This window comes from Nilaparvata lugens, chromosome 9, assembly GCF_014356525.2.
Source record: "Nilaparvata lugens isolate BPH chromosome 9, ASM1435652v1, whole genome shotgun sequence".
Lineage (NCBI taxonomy): Eukaryota > Metazoa > Arthropoda > Insecta > Hemiptera > Delphacidae > Nilaparvata > Nilaparvata lugens.
The window spans coordinates 3696079-3717494 of record NC_052512.1 but is presented as its reverse complement, the minus strand read 5'-3'; the positions used below and the strand labels follow the sequence as shown (position 1 = coordinate 3717494).

Sequence of the window (21416 nt, the reverse complement as noted above, 5' to 3'; positions counted from 1 at the left end):
CCAAACTGTAAAGTATGAACACGACCTGAAAGATGAAGAAACCTAAAGGGCCCTACACACCTACGGATATGGCCTATCTTGGCTCGCCTCGGGCGAAATCCGTGAGTGTGTAAGGCTCTTTAAGGGCCGGTTTCCGAGCTCGGGATTCAGCTAAGTTCTGGACTTTAAACAGCAGGAGTAAAAAAATTGGTTTTCCGAAACAGGGCGTAGTAGTAGTTTTTATCACGGTATTCAGATTTCTTCTTCTATATACTGTGGTTTTTATGATAATCTTTATTTTCTCATTTCCAAAAATTGAAAAATTCCCTTTGCCGAATGAAACATTAGAAGGAGACAACTCTTACTTTTGTATCATCATTGAAATGCAAAATTCCTAGAAACCTCATATATACGTCACTGCACCTTGTTAGTGCTGCAACTGAAACTGCGGTACAAAAAAAAACAAACAGACAAAAGCCGATTGAGTCGAAATTCAGCTTAGCAGAGTTAAACTTAGAAGTAAGCTGAGTTAGGCTGACTCAGGCCTAAGTTTCGAGTCGAAACTCAGCTTAGCAGAGTTAAACTTAGAAGTAAGCTGAGTTAGGCTGACACAGGCCTAAGTTTCAAGTCGAAACTCAGCTTAGCAGAGTAAAACTTAGAAGTAAGCTGAGTTAGGCTGACACAGGCCTAAGTTTCAAGTCGAAACTCAGCTTAGCAGAGTTAAACTTAGAAGTAAGCTGAGTTAGGCTGACTCAGGCCTAAGTTTCAAGTCGAAACTCAGCTTAGAAGAGTTAAACTTAGAAGTAAGCTGAGTTAGGCTGACACAGGCCTAAGTTTCAAGTCGAAACTCAGCTTAGCAGAGTTAAACTTAGAAGTAAGCTGAGTTAGGCTGACTCAGGCCTAAGTTTCAAGTCAAAACTCAGCTTAGCAGAGTTAAACTTAGAAGTAAGCTGAGTTAGGCTGACACAGGCCTAAGTTTCAAGTCGAAACTCAGCTTAGCAGAGTTAAACTTAGAAGTAAGCTGAGTTAGGCCGACACAGGCCTAAGTTTCAAGTCGAAACTCAGCTTAGCAGAGTTAAACTTAGAAGTAAGCTGAGTTAGGCTGACTCAGGCTTAAGTTTCGAGTCGAAACTCAGCTTAGCAGAGTTAAACTCAGAAGTAAGCTGAGTTAGGCTGACTCAGGCATAAGTTTCGAGTCGAAACTCAGCTTAGCAGAGTTAAACTTAGAAGTAAGCTGAGTTAGGCTGACTCAGGCTTAAGTTTCGAGTTGAAACTCAGCTTAGCAGAGTTAAACTTAGAAGTAAGCTGAGTTAGGCTGACTCAGGCTTAAGTTTCGAGTCGAAACTCAGCTTAGCAGAGTTAAACTCAGAAGTAAGCTGAGTTAGGCTGACTCAGGCCTAATTTTCGAGTCGAAACTCAGCTTAGCAGAGTTAAACTTAGAAGTAAGCTGAGTTAGGCTGACTCAGGCCTAAGTTTCGAGTCGAAACTCAGCTTAGCAGAGTTAAACTTAGAAGTAAGCTGAGTTAGGCTGACTCAGGCCTAAGTTTCGAGTCGAAACTCAGCTTAGCTGAGTTAAACTTAGAAGTAAGCTGAGTTAGGCTGACTCAGGCCTAAGTTTTGAGTCGAAACTCAGCTTAGCAGGTTTAAACTTAGAAGTAAGCTGAGTTAGTCTGACTCAGGCTTAAGTTTCGAGTCGAAACTCAGCTTAGCAGAGTTAAACTCAGAAGTGAGCTGAGTTAGGCTGACTCAGGCATAAGTTTTGAGTCGAAACTCAGCTTAGCAGAGTTAAACTTAGAAGTAAGCTGAGTTAGGCTGACTCAGGCTTAAGTTTCGAGTCGAAACTCAGCTTAGCAGAGTCAAACTTAGAAGTAAGCTGAGTTAGGCTGACTCAGGCCTAAGTTTCGAGTCGAAACTCAGCTTAGCAGAGTTAAACTTAGAAGTAAGCTGAGTTAGGCTGACTCAGGCTTAAGTTTCGAGTCGAAACTCAGCTTAGCAGAGTTAAACTCAGAAGTAAGCTGAGTTAGGCTGACTCAGGCCTAAGTTTCGAGTCGAAACTCAGCTTAGCAGAGTTAAACTTAGAAGTAAGCTGAGTTAGGCTGACTCAGGCCTAAGTTTCGAGTTGAAACTCAGCTTAGCAGAGTTAAATTTAGAAGTAAGCTGACTTAGGCTGACTCAGGCCTGAGTCAGACCTCAGCTTAGTTTCCCTCGATTACTGCAACAACAATGATTCATGCTGGAATTTTGATATGAATTTCACGGATGTATTGAATGTTTCAGGGAGCGTCATACTCGGTGAAGGCTGAGATCTGGTCGTTGGGACTGTCATTGGTGGAGTTGGCAACTGGGGTCTACCCTTACTCCCGGTCAACTGCTTTGGACGCCATCCTCATGCCAAGAGTGCGGCTGCATGCTCCGGCTAACTATCCACAACCAGGTATCAATCATAATATAGTTTGCGTTAACATTTGCGTTAGGGCGCAAATGGCATTCCGTGGTCATTTTTGGGTAACAGCCATGGAAGATGTCTCAATTCCTCTGTTAGGTCTAGCATAATGAGGATCGTAATGGTTATAAGTCGAAATCACAGACAAACACCTCGAAAACAAGATGGCCGCCAAAATGTTTATGGTTTTGCTATATCGCTTGTATTTTAATAATTGTTCAAGATATTCAACCGTTTTTTGAATCAAAATAATTTAAGTAATCTTCCTCTACAATTTTTTTTCCATAGAAGATTCCGCTGAAACGCATATTTTATTATTTATAACCTTCAAAAGCCCAAAATAAGGTTTTTTCAAATGTGTTTCCATTATAACTGGAAATTTATAATTTATTATTGTGCAAGGGATACAGAGAAAGTACAAATCTATGGAATCTGATTCGTTTCTACAGCTTTAAAACGATATTTATATTCATGTGCTGTACGTCAACAAATGTGTTCTCCATCGCCCTCCAAAGATAAACCTGCATGATTTCTAGTGCATCTTTCCATAAGCATGAGGTAACAAGCTAGAACTATGAAATCGATTTCTCATGACTACTCCAAGATAGAGACTTGCAATGGCCTCGTTACAACAAGCCGAATGAGAATATTGATGATGGAAAAAACGAAAATAATCGAAATCATAAAAAATTCAAGATGGCGGTCATTAGTGACAGAAATTTCCATATCGCTCGCTAAGTTATTGTCAGAGATATCGAATTCATTTTACTACCAAAGTGTTTAGAATTAACCAACCTATGATATTCGATAGAATCGTCTCAGTTCGACCACTCTTTTCATGATTTATTCAACTTTAAGAACTTGAAACATACATTTTTCGGGGACAATATTTCATTTTCCGACCTGTATATGTTTTCGCAGTAGCCATACTCTAGTATTATTGCCACAGTGTTGTAGAATACTTCAAAAGTTTCAAAATGACATATGAAGGCTGCAAGTCCATATTTTACGGCTGAAGCGTCATCGGAGAAAGAGTGAAAAGTACTGTTTGCAGAGGAAAACACGCTTTTTCACCATAATATGCCAAACCTAAACAATAATTAGAAAACCGTGTCACCAATGACTACATGAAGGTACAGACTTGGAAATGGTATTAATCTCTTAGTCATGATGTGTAGAAAGAGAATGACTATGATGGTTATCTCAAAAATATTCGTCATCATAGAAAATCCAAGATGGCGCCATCATTGACAGGTTTGGCATATTATGGTATTTATTAAAATGATTAAAAATAAAATTTAGCGTGTTTTCCGCTGCAAACAGTACTTTTCTATCTTATTCCGATGACGCCCCAGCCTTACAACATGGACGTACATCCAGAGGTTTCAATTGAAATGAAAAATTACTCTGTCACTTCAACAATTCTGTCCCTCATATCAATCCAATTTTCGCCATTTTTTAAATGAGAAGTTGGTCATGTGATTTATGATTACAATACAGTGTTTAAAGAGAAAATGAATGGCGAAAACCGCACATTGATATCTCAACCCTTAAGGTATCAGTTTGTTGATGTGAAAGTTGTAAATTATGATGTTTATTAATCAGCTGATATCATGTGTAAGTGCATGAAGGACTGTCTGTGTCTTCCAAAAAACCTCAGCTGATGTTATGAATGAATAAATGAATGAATGGAAAAACAGTTGTAATTGCATGCAATTAATTCTTCAGCAGACTAAATCACAGCAATTGTTTTTCTTATGTACTCTCAATGTTATTTTTATATCCTGAAAAAGGACGACGGAGTGAGTCAATTTTGTTGTCCAACGAACTTAACCTGTAAAAAGGTTCGAAGAGTACGTGTTCAAAATTTGAAGATGATTGATCAATTCTGTTCAAGTTATTGTAGAACATACAAACAGACGGACACCGACTTTGGCCTTCAGTAAGTCAAAAGTGAGAGCTCGCTAATGCTCGTTCAACTACGAGGGTGATTTTTTCAACCTCCGATTGGTCATAGATAAAAGACAAATGTATATGACGGAATAATTTTTTCACTAAAATTTACTCACACTTATGATTATTCTTCAACACAATCACCGTGAAGTTTGAGGTATCAATGAAGGTCCAAAAAAGCAGTTTCGATCCGAAAATTAAATAAAAGCTGAATCTCTCACCATAGATAGAACCCTCCCAGAGAGCCACTCTTCCAAAAGTCCCAATAAGAAATCCCCCTGGAGCTTTCCCCCCCAGCCACCTAAAACATGAGAAATGCAGGTAATCACGGAAAATCAATTATCTCTGTAACCATTGATCGGAAAACGTTCTATTATATGTCATTCGATTCGTTACAATATGGACTACAATATCAGTTTCATTCATTTTTCAAATAAAACCAACAGTTTTCTGGATAAAATAATATTTAAAAATTTAGGAGCTCTGTAATTCTGTTTTTAGCTTTCTTCGATTAACTTCGAAGCAAGTAAGTTTAAAGCAAATGAGCTAAATAATAATCTATGTAGCCACTTCCATTGCGAATCCATTGATGTATATTGACGATAAGCCATCCGGTCCCGACTACCTAAAAAGTAGTCGTTATCTCTCATCATCATCCCTCTCACTCATTACCCACGCACACGCCTAAGAGCTTATGAGGGCATCACCCTCAGTATTATTATTATTATTAAAATTGGTGATTGTTGTAGGGACGCCATCAGATGAATACGACATGACCTTGGCAGACATGTTTGCAAGGGAAGAAAATGAAGCAAGAGCCTTGCCAGCAGCATCCGGCTCATCTGTCCAAGGTATTTTTTTTATTTATTAAATTATATATTTATCCATTCAACTATTCATCTATTTTCCTATTTATCTAATTATTCATTTATCTATTTATATATTTATCTATTTACCTATTGTCATGATATTCTCCTTTTAAGGAACTAAAATTGGCAAATGAATTATGGAAAATAAAAATATTTTCTATGATGTGAAGTTTGTGTAGACCTAGCAAACGTACTACTGCTATTATCTCACCTTATATTTATAATGTTCCACTATGCATCTAATATTAAATGTCATTCATTTGTAATAATGAATTTATTGTGAACTTAATTCTTTGTCAAATTATTGTTATGAATATGAATATTATTGGAAAACTAACCTAATTTAGTCATCATGTTCTTAAAATATGTCAAAGGAGCACAGTCACATAAATAATTAATCTGTCAGTAGACTAGAAGTATGAATGCTCTTTATTTTTCATATTTGAATTTATAAAATATCTTGAAAATGTTGAATTAGGAAATATATAAAGACAACATGCAATAAAATAAATAAATTGAAGTTGTGTTTACTCACCGGTATATAGTATAGTAGTTGAATTGTGGTTATAAACAGACAATCACTTGTCAAGCGCTTATCTTTGTATCGTTAGCCTATTATCAAAAATATCGGGGGACCGAGCTTTGCTCTGGAGTGTAAAAGCATAGAAAATTTGTAACGAAAGATTGAATTCACAGTTTATATTTATTTATTCATTTTCTCAGTCGTACAATTATTTTAACAGTTATATGAGGAGGCACAACAGGCTTATGCCCAAAACTGTCCCTTTTCAAATTTATACTAAAAGTGTATTCAACCGAAAAGTGTATTTATACCGAATTTAAACCGAATTCGAAAGGAAACCGCATAGAACCGAATGCCCACTTGACTCTAATAAATTCCAACAGGTTCATATTCGTTTCTAGCGAAGGGCTACATTCACACACATCCGGTTCGGTACGTTTCGTTTTCGGCAAATTCCAATAAGTGTGAAACAGTGATTCAGTTTGAATTCGGTTCAGAATAGCAACCGCATAGCACCGAACGCCCCCTGGACACGAATAGGTTTTATCATATTCGAATTCGTTGTTAGGAAACCGGAAATAAAAACAAAGTGTTTTACACACGCTCGCTTTTTTTGTTCTTATTTTAACCTGATATCGTGATTATCTGTTTGAAAATCTTTCATGTCGAAATTATAAATGGTCAATCTTATTTCTGTTAGTTCACTGGAGCATTTTTTCTCTATGATTAGTTTGCTAAAAAAATATGAAGATAAATTAAAACTCAGGGAGAGTTTTCATTTTTTCTATTTTTACATGAAAATTACTTGATTTCATTAATGGAGGGAAGAGATGGACGTTATGTACCATGTGTCAAAATTGAGACAAATTTTCAATTTAAAAAAACAATCACTCTGAACGTCCAAAATTTATATAATCAAAAATAATCTATTCACAATAGTTCACAGTTTTTAATTAACTTGAAAATTTTGTTGTTCAAGAAATCACATCTTCCTATTTGAACACCAGCTTTTATATTTTCATACCAGCATGAATTGTGAAAATCCAAACAGTGTTTGGAAAGAAAATACCTAATTATAACCGTACGGATAAAAACCCGATATGAAAGCCTCGGCAACGAACCAAAAACGAACCAAACCGAATGAAACCGAATGTGTTTTAAGCCTTAGAACAATAATATAAAAATAATTAAAAATATCAATATCAAAATATAAAATACTATCTGAACACAGTTTAGATAAATGCTCCTCAGAGAGAGAAAATTTACACTTTTCGCACGAGATACACACAGGTATTGTAATGGGTGATTTTGTTGTAGGAACATCCTATAGGCCGGCAAATGTCTACAGAATCCCACAAGCTGACGTGCCAGCAGAGGATGCAGCCTCAGACAGGCCCTCGACCTCTTCATCAGACCCAGGTATGTTGTCATTGAACGAGCGTTAGCGAGCTCTCACTCTTGACCTACTGAAGGCCAAATTCGTTGTCCGTCTGTTTGTATGATCTACAATAAATTTAAAAATCTGGTGTGGCGCACTCACACAACTTTCCTTGCCGTTATGAAAATTGATCATCTGACGCTAGTGTTCACGCGCATCTCAAGTCCGGCCTCCCCGTCTTTCGGAGGAGACGATAAGCTGCCGATCCCGACTACCGAAAAAGTAGTCGTCATCTCTCATCATCATCCCTCTCACTCATTTCCCACGCACACACCTAAGAGCTTATGTGGGCATCACCCTCAGTATTATTATAATTATTATTAAAATTGGTGATTGTTGTAGGGACGCCATCAGATGAATATGACATGACCTTGGCAGACATGTTTGCAAGGGAAGAAGATGGAGCAAGAGCTTTGCCAGCAGCATCCGGCTCATCTGTCCGAGGTATTTTATTTATTTATTAAATTATCTATATATCTATTAATTGATATATATATTTATCTATTGATCTATTGATGTATCTATCTCTTTATATATTGATCTATTTATTTATTTATAAACAATATATGCAATGCCTCAACACTTATCAACCAGCTGTGGCTACAATTATAGTGAGGTCCACGTTATAATGATAGGAGAACAACGATGCCAAGTCTTTGACTTGTCACTGTCTTCTATCTAGATATGTAAAAATAAATGTTGTTTGTGTGTTTGTTTATTCCCTATAAACTTGATATCTACTTGGCATAACGGCATGAAACTTTGGGAATAATGTTGTGTGAATATTTGGGATGGTTTCTGACCAGAAATTTTAAAAGGAATAATAATTATTATACATATTGTGACACTATTATAAAAATTTGGTATTAAACAAAATACTTTTTTCTATTTGAATGAAAAAGACTAAGAAATTGTCAAAAACCACAGATTTATTGATACTTAAAAAGACCGGTTTCGGTTTATAAACTAAGTTTATCAGAGATTGACAATGGTGTAATAACCGAAACCGGTCTTTTTAAGTATCAATAAATCTGTGGTTTTTGACAATTTCTTCGTCTTTTTCATCCAATAATTACCACAATATAAACTTCTCAACTACACAAAAAGTTTATTCTATTTGGTATAGTAGGTCTATAAAGTGGAGAGGTGAGATAATTTTTCCATCATATTATTAAAAATAGACATAGTTTAATTATTATCACTAATCTTTTTGAAATGGTTACCATGGTAACCACAGTCTCGCCAACTTATTTATTAAAGACTGGCTGAAGATGATGCCATCATGAGCTCCAGGCTTGTGCACAGGTAATTATGATAACAGGTGAGTGGACCTACAGCTTTAGGTGGGTAACCATTCACATGGTAACCATTTCAGAAATTTTAAAAGGAATAATAATAATTATTTATCAATCCATTTCACAGACATATGTTTTCAATATGATGATAAAACAGTGATTGAAAAAATATAGGCCTATATCATCATTCAAAGTATTACTAGGAGAAACAGGCTACATTCAGAACCTTTTTTCAACTTTATAACTGTTGGGATATTAAAACTTTGAATGGAAAACCTCCAGTAGAAAACCTTTGAAGCCATTCATCTTTTCAAATGTTGCCAAATTAAATCTATTCATTCCTTCTACGAGTATCCCTTCTCCTAGTATCAAATGAGAGTTCTCTATCTCCAAACCGGCATGCCCTTACAATACATTATCGAGCATTCTGGAAGATCTAGGAGTTCAAAAGTGATTAATTTCTAAAGTTATGTACTTTTTAGAAAAAGAATTACAAAGTTGCTCGAGAAAAATAAAGATAAGTATATGACCTTAAAGTATATGATTATAACCTGGCCTGGTTATAGTATGTGGATATGTGTATATAATTTTTTTCCTGAATTAAGAGTGCATTCCTAAAGGATTAAAGGTGTTGAACCGGCAAGATGTTCTACTGATTCTATGTAATATACAGTAATAATAATATACTCTAATTAATTTTTTAACGTTTTTAATTCCTTATCCAATGATCGATTTATCAAATTCATTAGCATTGAGTAATTGAATTACAAAAGAGCCAGGGAAAGCATGTTGATTTTCAATAAGAGAGCAACAGGTATTCGATGTGCAGGCTCTTACAACATCGATCATTCTGAAAGATCTAGCCTTCCAAAAGTATTGAATTTCTTAAAAAATTGAAGAAAAATATTGTATAAATTGTAGGGAATGTCGATGTGACTTGAAAGCTATGTACTTTTTGAGAAAAAGACTTACAAACTGCTGAATTTAACATTGAAAATATAGAAAGAATAAACTTTTAGAGCACCATTGACGTCACACCGACCAGCTGGTTTGGATTTGTTAGGCCTCTTTCACACGATAGGAGACGTGCAACTTGAACACTGAACAGTGTTCTCGTTTTTTTGTCGAAGTACATTGAGTCAAATCGTGTCTTTCACATGGTGACTCCTATCCAGGAACCTCGTTTTGTCACGTCTTTTCCCCTCGAGGCAAGCAGAGGCAAGATCTAACAACTACGCCGCCGTTTCCACAAAGTATGACTCATCACTTTTTTCTCAAAGTCTAACTTCCTTAAAAATATAGATAGAAGATTTCTGATTTCGGATTTGGATTCAGCGACCCCAAATTCTTTAAAGCGTAAGTCCCGTTTTCGAAAATATCCGAAAACAAGGAAGTTATGGCTGTTTTTAATAAAGCTTTCTATTATCATATAATTATACGGTAAAAACGAACAGGTACTGTACTATACAGTACGTAAGTACTCTAGCTATTATAATACAACTTACACTGTATTCGTGTAGGAAATTTGGTAGGTTATTTATCTTGATTTCTGGAAATACCCCAAAATAAGGGAGTAAGATAACTTTGAAAAACCAAAGTTTTCCTGCCGATTGAAGAAACATTAAAAATTAGTCTACAAGACATATTATGTCTTAGAATAAAAACGTGTAACAAATATCAGATCACTATTCAAGCTATCAAGCTTTTCATAAATTTCATAAAGCTTTTCATAAAGTTTGTGTCGACGGTATATGACATAAAAGGCAAATGCTCCCGCTTGGTCCATAGTTCTACGACTGAGGAATGAGGATTTAGGTCAGCAACTAAAATCGACAAGCCATGATTGTCAATCTTACTCATGATACAAAGCTTTGTACTATGATACATGGTTTTCATTCCGTATCATTCTTTAATAAAAATAAAACAAAATTCCGGTTTCAAAAGCATCAAAGTCGCCAGGCTGGTCTGAGCTATTCATGACTTTTTTTCAGTAGTATGCATTATCAACTCAGCAGTTCTAATACACAGACATCACTACTTGGAATGCCATGACATTTTCTATTCTTTCAATTCCTATTATTACCATAGATCGATTCAGATCAGCACAATGTTTATACTGTATGTTCATAATAGATTTTTCTGATTGTAAAAAGAAATAGTCAATAATTGCTGAGAATTTAAAGTGATATTCAACGATTTGAACCTGATAAATTGGATTGTTGAATGACAATTGAAATTCAGTGAATTTTACTGTACAACATTCCTTTTCCTCCTATTTTATTGGGTGATGAGTGGAGATGATTTATGATTTCATATTTGGATTCATCTTTTCATAGTTCAATATTTTTTTGGAAAACTAGAACTTTTAAAAATTAAAAATGTTTATGTATAAACTTCTCAGGTGTTCAAAAACTTCTTAAAACCTTTGCCTGTCCCTTTGTGAGGCAGGAGTATTATTATCTTAGTATGTACTATATAATCATATGATAATGGAAAACTATATTAAAAACAGCTATATAACTCCCTTGTTTTCGGGTATTTTTGGCCTAAGGCCAGTTTCACACGGCAGAGACCTCGCTCCTGGAATATCATATTACAGAAGATCATATTTCATATTTTGCAGCTCTCCTGTACTTTCACATGGGGATCTTACGAATAAGCCGACAGATCTAACAACTATGCCAACGTTTGCTCAAACCTATGACTCATCACTTTTCCTCAAAGTCTAACTTCCTTAAAAATATAGATAGAAGATTTCTGATTTCGGATTTGGATTCAGCGACCCCAAATTCTTTAAAGCGAAAGTCCCATTTTCAAAAATACCCGAAAACAAGGGAGTTATAGCTGTTTTTAATATAGCTTTCCATTATCATATGATTATATAGTACATACTAAGATAATAATACTCCTGCCTCACAAAGGGACAGGCAAAGGTTTTAAGAAGTTTTTGAACACCTGAGAAGTTTATACATAAACATTTTTAATTTTTAAAAGTTCTAGTTTTCCAAAAAAATATTGAACTATGAAAAGATGAATCCAAATATGAAATCATAAATCATCTCCACTCATCACCCAATAAAATAGGAGGAAAAGGAATGTTGTACAGTAAAATTCACTGAATTTCAATTGTCATTCAACAATCCAATTTATCAGGTTCAAATCGTTGAATATCACTTTAAATTCTCAGCAATTATTGACTATTTCTTTTTACAATCAGAAAAATCTATTATGAACATACAGTATAAACATTGTGCTGATCTGAATCGATCTATGGTAATAATAGGAATTGAAAGAATAGAAAATGTCATGGCATTCCAAGTAGTGATGTCTGTGTATTAGAACTGCTGAGTTGATAATGCATACTACTGAAAAAAAGTCATGAATAGCTCAGACCAGCCTGGCGACTTTGATGCTTTTGAAACCGGAATTTTGTTTTATTTTTATTAAAGAATGATACGGAATGAAAACCATGTATCATAGTACAAAGCTTTGTATCATGAGTAAGATTGACAATCATGGCTTGTCGATTTTAGTTGCTGACCTAAATCCTCATTCCTCAGTCGTAGAACTATGGACCAAGCGGGAGCATTTGCCTTTTATGTCATATACCGTCGACACAAACTTTATGAAAAGCTTTATGAAATTTATGAAAAGCTTGATAGCTTGAATAGTGATCTGATATTTGTTACACGTTTTTATTCTAAGACATAATATGTCTTGTAGACTAATTTTTAATGTTTCTTCAATCGGCAGGAAAACTTTGGTTTTTCAAAGTTATCTTACTCCCTTATTTTGGGGTATTTCCAGAAATCAAGATAAATAACCTACCAAATTTCCTACACGAATACAGTGTAAGTTGTATTATAATAGCTAGAGTACTTACGTACTGTATAGTACAGTACCTGTTCGTTTTTACCGTATAATTATATGATAATAGAAAGCTTTATTAAAAACAGCCATAACTTCCTTGTTTTCGGATATTTTCGAAAACGGGACTTACGCTTTAAAGAATTTGGGGTCGCTGAATCCAAATCCGAAATCAGAAATCTTCTATCTATATTTTTAAGGAAGTTAGACTTTGAGAAAAAAGTGATGAGTCATACTTTGTGGAAACGGCGGCGTAGTTGTTAGATCTTGCCTCTGCTTGCCTCGAGGGGAAAAGACGTGACAAAACGAGGTTCCTGGATAGGAGTCACCATGTGAAAGACACGATTTGACTCAATGTACTTCGACAAAAAAACGAGAACACTGTTCAGTGTTCAAGTTGCACGTCTCCTATCGTGTGAAAGAGGCCTTACTGCGCATCTTTTCTTGGCCACTACCTTGTATTCTAGGTACATTGATCCCAGCTATTGATAGCATATGGTGGCACACTATTCAGCCGCTATCCTTGACTTTGAAACTCATAAAATGCCAAAATACGTTTTCTCGAGTACGTTTGACAATTGGAAAAATAATTTTAATTATTTCTGAGAAACTTTCTCGCTTTCACCACCTACTCATTTTTTGAAACAAAAAAGTCCCTAGCATGACGAAAATTTCATGTTTCCTGCTCGAAATGTCTTGACATTGTCGAACTTAATCATTAATTAAAAAAATATATAGGTCAGATAAAAATTATCCATACACCAATAGAAAGGAGACATTCTCTCCGTTAATTTTATACTAGTAGTTCTGTGAGCAGTAGACCTCCCGCAGTTATAAACCACAGCCTCCTCTTAAACTGTCTATTAGAGTAAATCCTGTCTGTATTTCGTGTCGGCGAGATATCGGTGTGAAAACGGCTAGTGGCTGTTGGGGTTGGTGTATCAAAAATGCTAACATCAAAAGCTAATCTCCTTCAAGACATACTGGCAACAGGTCAACCCAAGTTCAAAGCAGAGAAAGGTCGAGAGACAATACTATGTTATTTTAGTTATCAATTGCATGCAATCAATAGTTCATTTAATAGTGCAAAAAATTGCATCCAATGAGGCATGTAATTGATAGTTCATACAGCAGCTGATTTTTTACCAAGTTACATTGAAATATTAATTGCATGCGCTATTGCATGCAATTAATAATCCACTCGACAGCTGATTTATGATGAATAATTCTATAGTCTGATTAATCCTAATATTCAGTGTAAATGATTACGAGTGAGACAGAATAACGGGAACTTTTAAAAACGCCATAAAACATTAGTGGGTGAGGCAAAAATGATTTTATTCAAACTAATGTGGAGTTCAAGACTTGTCATTTGAGAATTATTAATAACATCTATCACTTTTTGACAATTACTTCTTTAAGATGGCTTCCCCCTGAACGAATACACTCTTGAAATCTGTGTTGAGATTCCTGAACATTTCAGCGGGGATATTGTCAATTTCATTTTGAATTGTCTGTTAAGATTCAAACACAGATATTGTTCAAGTTGTGAGAACATTTTATTTGAGATCCACAAACAGAAAATCACAGGTGGACAGATCATAGGACCAGGAAACGCAGATGTTGCAGCGATCAATGAGGAATCGTCAACACAGATTTTAAGAGTGTATTCGTTCAGAGGGAAACCATCTTAGAGAAATAATTGTCAAAAAGTGATAGATGTTATTAATAATTCTCAAATGGCAAGCCTTGAACTTCACATTAGTTTGAATAAAATTATTTTTGCCCTTCCCTCTAATGTTTTATGGCGTTTTTAAAAGTTCCCGTTATTCTGTGTCATCCTATATATAGTGATATCGGAGTATGGAGGAATTCCTTTTCCTTTCATATTATCCTTAAAATGCAAAATTTCAAAAAACATTGTGTATACATCGATGCGCAGTTAGAAAAGGAATATTCCTGCCAAATTTCATAGAATTCTATCAACGCGTTTGGCCGTAAATGCGTTACATACATACAGACAGCCGAAAGAAAATCAGAGTTTAAACATAGACCTCACTGCGTTCGGTCAATAAAATTATTACCTACGCATTACGACGCCCCATGATTCTGAGAGGAGTGATATTCAAAAAAAAACGAACCTTCGCGATGTTTCCAATTTTATCATAAAAGCTAAATTTCCTATTAATCCTTCAACCCTGGAACTTTTTTAGTACTACTGGGATATCGGGGATGATGTTCTACATTGAATTTGAAATTTGAGAAAGTTGCAATTTTACACGATCTGGCAACCCAGTAATTTCTTTGGATGAAGGGCCAAGTCTCAACTTATTTCACACAGACTATAAAACCTGATATGAAAGCACCATTCGTTTTCGGCAACGAACCGAAAACGAATGAAACCGAATGTGTGTGAAGCTAGCCTTAGGGTATGAACTATAATATAATAATAATTATATAAAAACTATAACAATAATAAAACTTTAATAATTGAAAATACTAATATCAAAATATAAAATACTATCTGAACACAGTTTAGATAAATGCTTCCCAGAGAGAGAAAATTTACAGTTTTCGCCCGAGATACACAGGTATTGTAATGGGTGATATTGTTGTAGGATCATCCTGCAGGCCGGCAAATTTCTACAGCATCCCACAAGCTGACATGTCAGCAGAGGATGCAGCTTCGGACACGCCCTATCCCTCTCCATCAGACTCAGGTATGTTGTCATTGAACGAACGTTAGCGAGTTCTCACTCTTGACCTACTGAAGGCCAAATTCGTTGTCCGTCTGTTTAAATGTTCCACAATAAATTTAAAAAGAATTGATCAATATTAGCTTTGAATTTTGAGCATTTGTTATTTAAACCATTTTACAGGTCAAGTTCGTTGGACAACAAAATTGTCTCACTCTCTCGTCCTTTTTCATGATATGGAAATAATATCGAAAGAGCATAAGAAAAAAATTGTTGTGATTTATCATTTGGTCAGCTGAAAATTTCATTCATGCAATCAATTTTATTTCTACAGTTTCTCGATTCATTCATTCATAACATCTGCTGGAGCTATTACACGCACTGACACATGATTTCAGCTGGTTTACAACGTTAACATCAACAAAGTGATACGAGTTGATATTATGATTATCATTTATCAATGTGCGGTTCTCCCTTCCATTTTCTCTTGGAACTCTGTATTAAAATCATGTATAACATGACCACCTTCTCTATTGAAAAAACTCATTCATATGAGGGACAAAGATGTTGAAGTGACAGAATAATATTATTTGAAGAGTAATTTTTTAATATGAATGGGATTCCCCAATGAAACCTTCTGTCAAATTATTCTTGTAGGAGAAATTATTTAGGGCCAGTTTCCGAGCTCGGGATGTAACTAAGTTCTAGATTTTAAACAGCTGGAGTCAGAAAACTGGCTTTCCAAAACGGGGCGTAGTCGTAGTCCACGTTAAAATAAAATTTCGAAAAACTAGAAAATTTAACACGAAATAAAATAAAGAGGAAATAGTTTAGAGTTAGTTTCAGCTATTTTGGATATTTTGGAATAAAGAAGATCGTTTCTAATTTTAGAAATGATAAAATAAAGATTATCATAAAAACTACGACTACGTTTCGGAAAGCCAATTTTCTGTCTCCAGCTGTTTAAGGCTGATCGGTACACTTTTTTATATTCAAATTAGATAATCTTTTTCAATATAATTGTCAAGATCATTAAAAGAGTGAGAAAAAGTGGCAACTGAATTTTTTAAGTGAATGAATGTAAGTGAATTTAAGTGAATGAAAATAAGCGAGTTATGGGACTTATGGGTCGTTAAAGTGCTAACTCCGTTTTCTTTCCAGATCATAAACGGTTTCGACTATATTAACAGAACTTCTCTTAAAAATTCAAAAAATGTATCTTCCCAATCTGAAAATGTTATTCCCCATATCGTTCATAAATAAAATAGTAACATTTTTTTGTAAATTCGTTAACTTGTTTATTTTGGCATAAATCGCGAAAAAACGCATATTAGAACAAAGCCAATGATTTACTGAATGTATTAAAAAAATTCCAATGGAAAATTCGAAACAGTTTATGATCTGGGAAGAAAACGGAGCTAGCACTTTCAACAACCCATAACTCGCTTATTAGACCACTTAAAAATTTCAGATGCCACTTTTTCTCACTCTCATAATGATCTTAACAAAATTATATTGGAAAATATTATCCAATTTAAATAAAAAAAGTGTGCCGATCAGCCTTAAAGTCTAGAACTCAAAGCTAAATCCCGAGCTCGGAAACCAGCCCTTTCATAATTTTCAGCAACCCTTTTTAAAAGTTGCGGGTTTCAAAGATTACAATACAACAGTTCATGAGCGAGTTCTCCAACCCAGGAAGTCACTAGTTGACAACTTGGGTCACTGGTTAGAGTTCATTTCTAATGACAAAATTTGTGAGAATAATGGGTTGTTGGTTGCAGAGGCTTGGGACACACAGCGCTTGTCATTGTTTGCTGTGATAGACGCGATTGTGTCCGGACCACCTCCAGTTCTGCCACACTCCTGCCGCCATATTTTCTCTGACGACTTCCGCGACTTTGTCGAACTGTGTCTGCTGAAGAGTCCCTACGAGCGGCCTGGTCTCACAATGCTGATGGTCAGTCATAAATCTTTCATTGTTTTCGTGGTTTAGTGGTAAAACCTGAGGCAGGGATATCCATCGTCTCCTATCCTGTTCAATTTTGTCCTGCAAAAAGTTATAAAGGGTCCAGAAGTAAAAATGGAAGAGGCAACTTTCTCAATAGGATGCATCAAATATTGGCTTTTGTAGATGACATTGATCTTTTCACGTGAAGGAGAGAGGATATGGGAAAGCTTTTCCTGAAAGTAGAGGGAAATGTGAAAAGGGTGGGACTATCAATCAATCTGGACAAGAGAAAATTCATGGTTGTGGCCCCTCGGAAAACATCCTCGGAGATTTTATAGTGAATTAATATGTTTTCCTCCACCTACTGTCTAAAGTGCTTACTTTACTCCCTGGAAAATAATACTAAAGTGTCACTTTTTCACTCTCGGGACAAAAAAAACAGAAAAACTCCCTAGGGCGTAGAAGTATCTCCATTTAAATAACATGGGAAGCATCTCTATTTTGAAAACTTACATTTGAAATAGTAAGAAGGTCTAAGCTCAGATGAGGAAGCATAAAGAGTAGTCATTAAACCAACTAAATTCAATACCTCAAGCAGAAATTTGATCAATATATGAAATATATGTTTGTATGCTGAAATTATTACATAGGTACTCCATCTTAGTATACTATGAAAATGTATAAATATTTTATAATATTCCATGTTATTCAAATAGTCCAGTCAATATAGACATAAGAAAGGGGGTGTGCTTGCAATTTATATTGTGGTTCTGATTTTTTAATATATTATCTGGATACATAAAAGAAATCCAGAACCGATTTCGTCATGCAAAATATCCTTGTGCTAGATAAAGAGTGGCCCAAAAACCTCGGATTTTCAAAAAAAAATTGATTTTTTTCTCCAAATTTCACTCATTTTAGAAAAATAACTAAGTACTGATTGGAGATAGAGAGTTCCGAATGATTTCATTTTATTCAGAATTTATAATCTAAGAAAAAGGTGAGAGCAAATTTTTCTGTCCAATTACGAGATTTGGCAGAAATAGCTGAAAACTGGAAAATGAGTCGAAAATCCGAGGTTTTTGGGCCACCCTGTATCTAGCACAAGGAAATTTTGCATAAATAAATTGGTTCTGGACTTCTCTTATGTACCCAAATAATATATTGAAAAATCAGAACTACAATATAAATTGCATGCACCAATGTATATAGTGACTGGACTAAAATACAAGCCAACGAATATTTCCCATCGAAATTTCCAATCGAATTTGATACGGGAACTTCATCATAGTTGTAGTTATGAGTCTGCTATTGTTGTTGCAACTTTTGCCAACAGATAGCGCATAGCGCTGTCAGCCGTGAACTGTGATTACAAGCCAGCTGTTTACTTCTTAGGTTATGTTGTAACACATTGTTACTTGTCACAAGTTTTTAAAATCATTTTATTTGCAGTCTTTATAAAAATGTAGTTGGTGGAAAAATGTTGTGTATATCAGGAGTGAAAAATGTTTTTTCTCCCTCATGGAAATTGTTGCCCTCGGCTCTGCCTCGGGTATCAATCTTTCCCTCCAGGGAGAAAAAGTGGCATTTTTCACTCTGGATGTACAAATTACTATTTGCCACACTTGGATGTAGTGAGCTGGTTTTCGTGCATCATTATATGGAGGCTGTAAAATAACCTTGAAGTCAGCTGATTCTGACTGATGATTTCTGACTTCTGATGATTTTGATGTGAACGTTTTTAAAAAATATTTCATGAAACGGAATCAGTTATGCTTCTAGAATTGAATTAAATCCTATGCAATAAGATATCATTTTATTTGAATGAATGAAATACAAATGAGATTTTATAAACTATTCAAATTCTATTTTCAGAGTAGGCTATAGGCTAATAGAACTTCTAACCTCTGAGAAACAAGGAGTATAGTTGTCTCCTGTATCAGTACTGCGTTTACAACTGAACCTGGTGGATAATTTTGGAACTAATTGGACAATTTCCTTGGTGCTGAACCTTTTTACAAAAATAGTTTATAAAACGGAATCAGTTTATGCTTCTAGAATTGAATAAAGTATACTGCAATAAAAAAATTATTATCATTTTATTAGAATGCATGAAATACAAATAAGATATAAACTATTCAAATTCAATTTTAAGAGTACATGTATAATAGAACTTCTAACGTCTGAGAAACAATGAGTATTGTTGTCTCCAGTCTCAGTATTGTGTTTACAACTAAACCTGGTGGATAATTTTGGAACTACTCAGACAATTTCCTGATACTCAGATTACCTGAGATTTGCTAGAGCTATTATAACCTTTCAATTTTGCTTTCGGTAGTGCCTAATAAACAATTATTCTCATATAAATATATATTATTCTATTTTCTGGTGTGTCGAAAAATAGCATTCGCACCACGTGTTATATTAATATTATTAATATGATTTTTTTCCAGAATCATCCATGGATCAGAAAAGAATTGAGAGAGAACGTATGTATTGCACACTGGATTATTGAAACCATGCAATTCTAGACATCAATACAAATATCAAACCAAGAAGTTGATGTCCAGGGGTGGCAGGGGGGGGGGCCTAGGCTCCCCCTAAGGATCAGATGAATAATGAAAATGCGGGTCTATCTACACGAATTCTTGGAACATCTAAAAACTAGTGACTTGAACTGGAAACTTCCTCCCGGTAATGTCTATCCTTATGATCATCTCACTGCATATGATACATTTCTATTGAACAAAGTGAAAGATCTAAAAAAGATGAATAAGTTTATGAATGATGAGTAAGCTTATGTATGGGTCAAAGACAAGAAAATTCTCATTCGAAAGCAGCAAGATTCTCCTGTGAAGCGAATAGTGAGTGAAGGTGACCTCAAACTATTCGAATAAGACTAGTACACCTAAATGTTTCCAACAGAAGTCTTAATAATTACCACCAATTGTTGAAAATGCGACGATATGGTGTTAACGAGATAACCGAGCGCTGAATTCCTTTCATAAACTCTACTATCATCACTTTTTTTATCTTTTAGTTTCTGCTTGTATCTTCTATTTCGCTCTATCCTTCGTTTTCTTTCCTAAACCTATTCACTCTTTTTCAAAAAAAATCTGTATGGTGTTGGTAAACAACTTTGATGATGAATTATCACAGGAATCGTACGAAACCAAAGAGATTGATAACGTTTTTGATTTCGAGCCTCATATCTACATTGATAAATTAAATATAAATCTATTCAATATCTGTCATATGAACATAAGAAGCATGAATAAGAATTTCCATGAATTCTCTTACATTATACAAAATTGTAAGACCGAATTTGATATTATTGTCCTCAGTGGAACCTGGAGTAATGGAATCTCCTTTATAGCCTTGATAATTATTTCATCAAGTCAAAAAACTAAATAATCTTATAATAACAAAGCTAATCTACTACTTATAATTATGCTCAATCTGTACTATAGTATGGCATTTGGGCTTGGGGGTGCTTTGAATGCACATTTTAAAAAGCTTTAAAACTATTTTAGGTGGACTTCATCTTTATCCAATTATTCATTCAATGAATAAATAAAAAAGATAATGTTAAATATTTAGGTATAACAATAGATCCTCATCTAAAGTTGAACAGTCATATTGACAAGAGCAGAAAACTAAGATTTCTAGTTTACAAGTTTCATCAAATCAAAAAACTAAATAATCTTAGAATAACAAAGCTAATCTACTACTTATAATTATGCTCAATCTGTACTATAGTATGGCATTTGGGCTTGGGGGTGCTTTGAATGCACATTTTAAAAAGCTTTAAAACTATTTTAGGTGAACTTCGTCTTTATCCAACTATTTATTCAATGAATAAATAAAAAAGATGATGTTAAATATTTAGGTATAACAATAGATCCTCATCTAAAGTTAAACAGTCATATTGATAAGAGAAAAAAACTAAGATTTCTAGTTTACAAATTTAATCAAATCAAACAACTAAATAATCTTAGAATAATGAAGCTAATCTACTAGGTACTTATAATTATGCTCAATCTGTACTATAGTATGCCATTTGGGCTTGGGGGGGGGGTGCTTTGAATGCACATTTTAAAAAGCTTTAAAACTATTTTAGGTGAACTTCGTCTTTATCCAACTATTTATTCAATGGATGGATAAAAAAGATGATGTTAAATATTTAGGTATAACAATAGATCCTCATCTAAAGTTGAACAGTCATATTGACAAGAGCAAAAAACTAAGATTTCTGGTTTACAAATTTCATCAAATCAAACAACTAAATAATCTTAGAATAACAAAGCTAATCTACTACTTATAATTATGCTCAATCTGTACTATAGTATGGCATTTGGGCTTGGGGGTGCTTTGAATGCACATTTTAAAAAGCTTTAAAACTATT

General features: G+C 34.6%; 1 protein-coding gene across 1 annotated transcript; it reads left to right on the top strand.

Moving 5' to 3' along the window:
* The first annotated feature begins 32 nt into the window (after window positions 1-32).
* On the top strand, window positions 33-19951 carry LOC111059431. The gene is made up of 8 exons (XM_022347086.2): window positions 33-101; window positions 2257-2413; window positions 5125-5226; window positions 7085-7186; window positions 7548-7649; window positions 14986-15087; window positions 16845-17020; window positions 19465-19951. The coding sequence occupies exons 1-8, from the start codon at window positions 33-35 to the stop codon at window positions 19540-19542; spliced, it is 888 nt and encodes a 295-aa protein (XP_022202778.2). The 3' UTR covers window positions 19543-19951.
* The last annotated feature ends 1465 nt before the right edge of the window (window positions 19952-21416 follow it).

Coding starts and splice junctions, on each gene's coding strand:
- LOC111059431 (XM_022347086.2), top strand. CDS start 33: ATGAAGAAACCTAAAGGGCCCTACACACCTACGGATATGGCCTATCTT. Junction 2,414..5,124: donor GGCTAACTATCCACAACCAG/GTATCAATCATA, acceptor TGATTGTTGTAG/GGACGCCATCAGATGAATAC. Junction 17,021..19,464: donor CTGGTCTCACAATGCTGATG/GTCAGTCATAAA, acceptor ATTTTTTTCCAG/AATCATCCATGGATCAGAAA.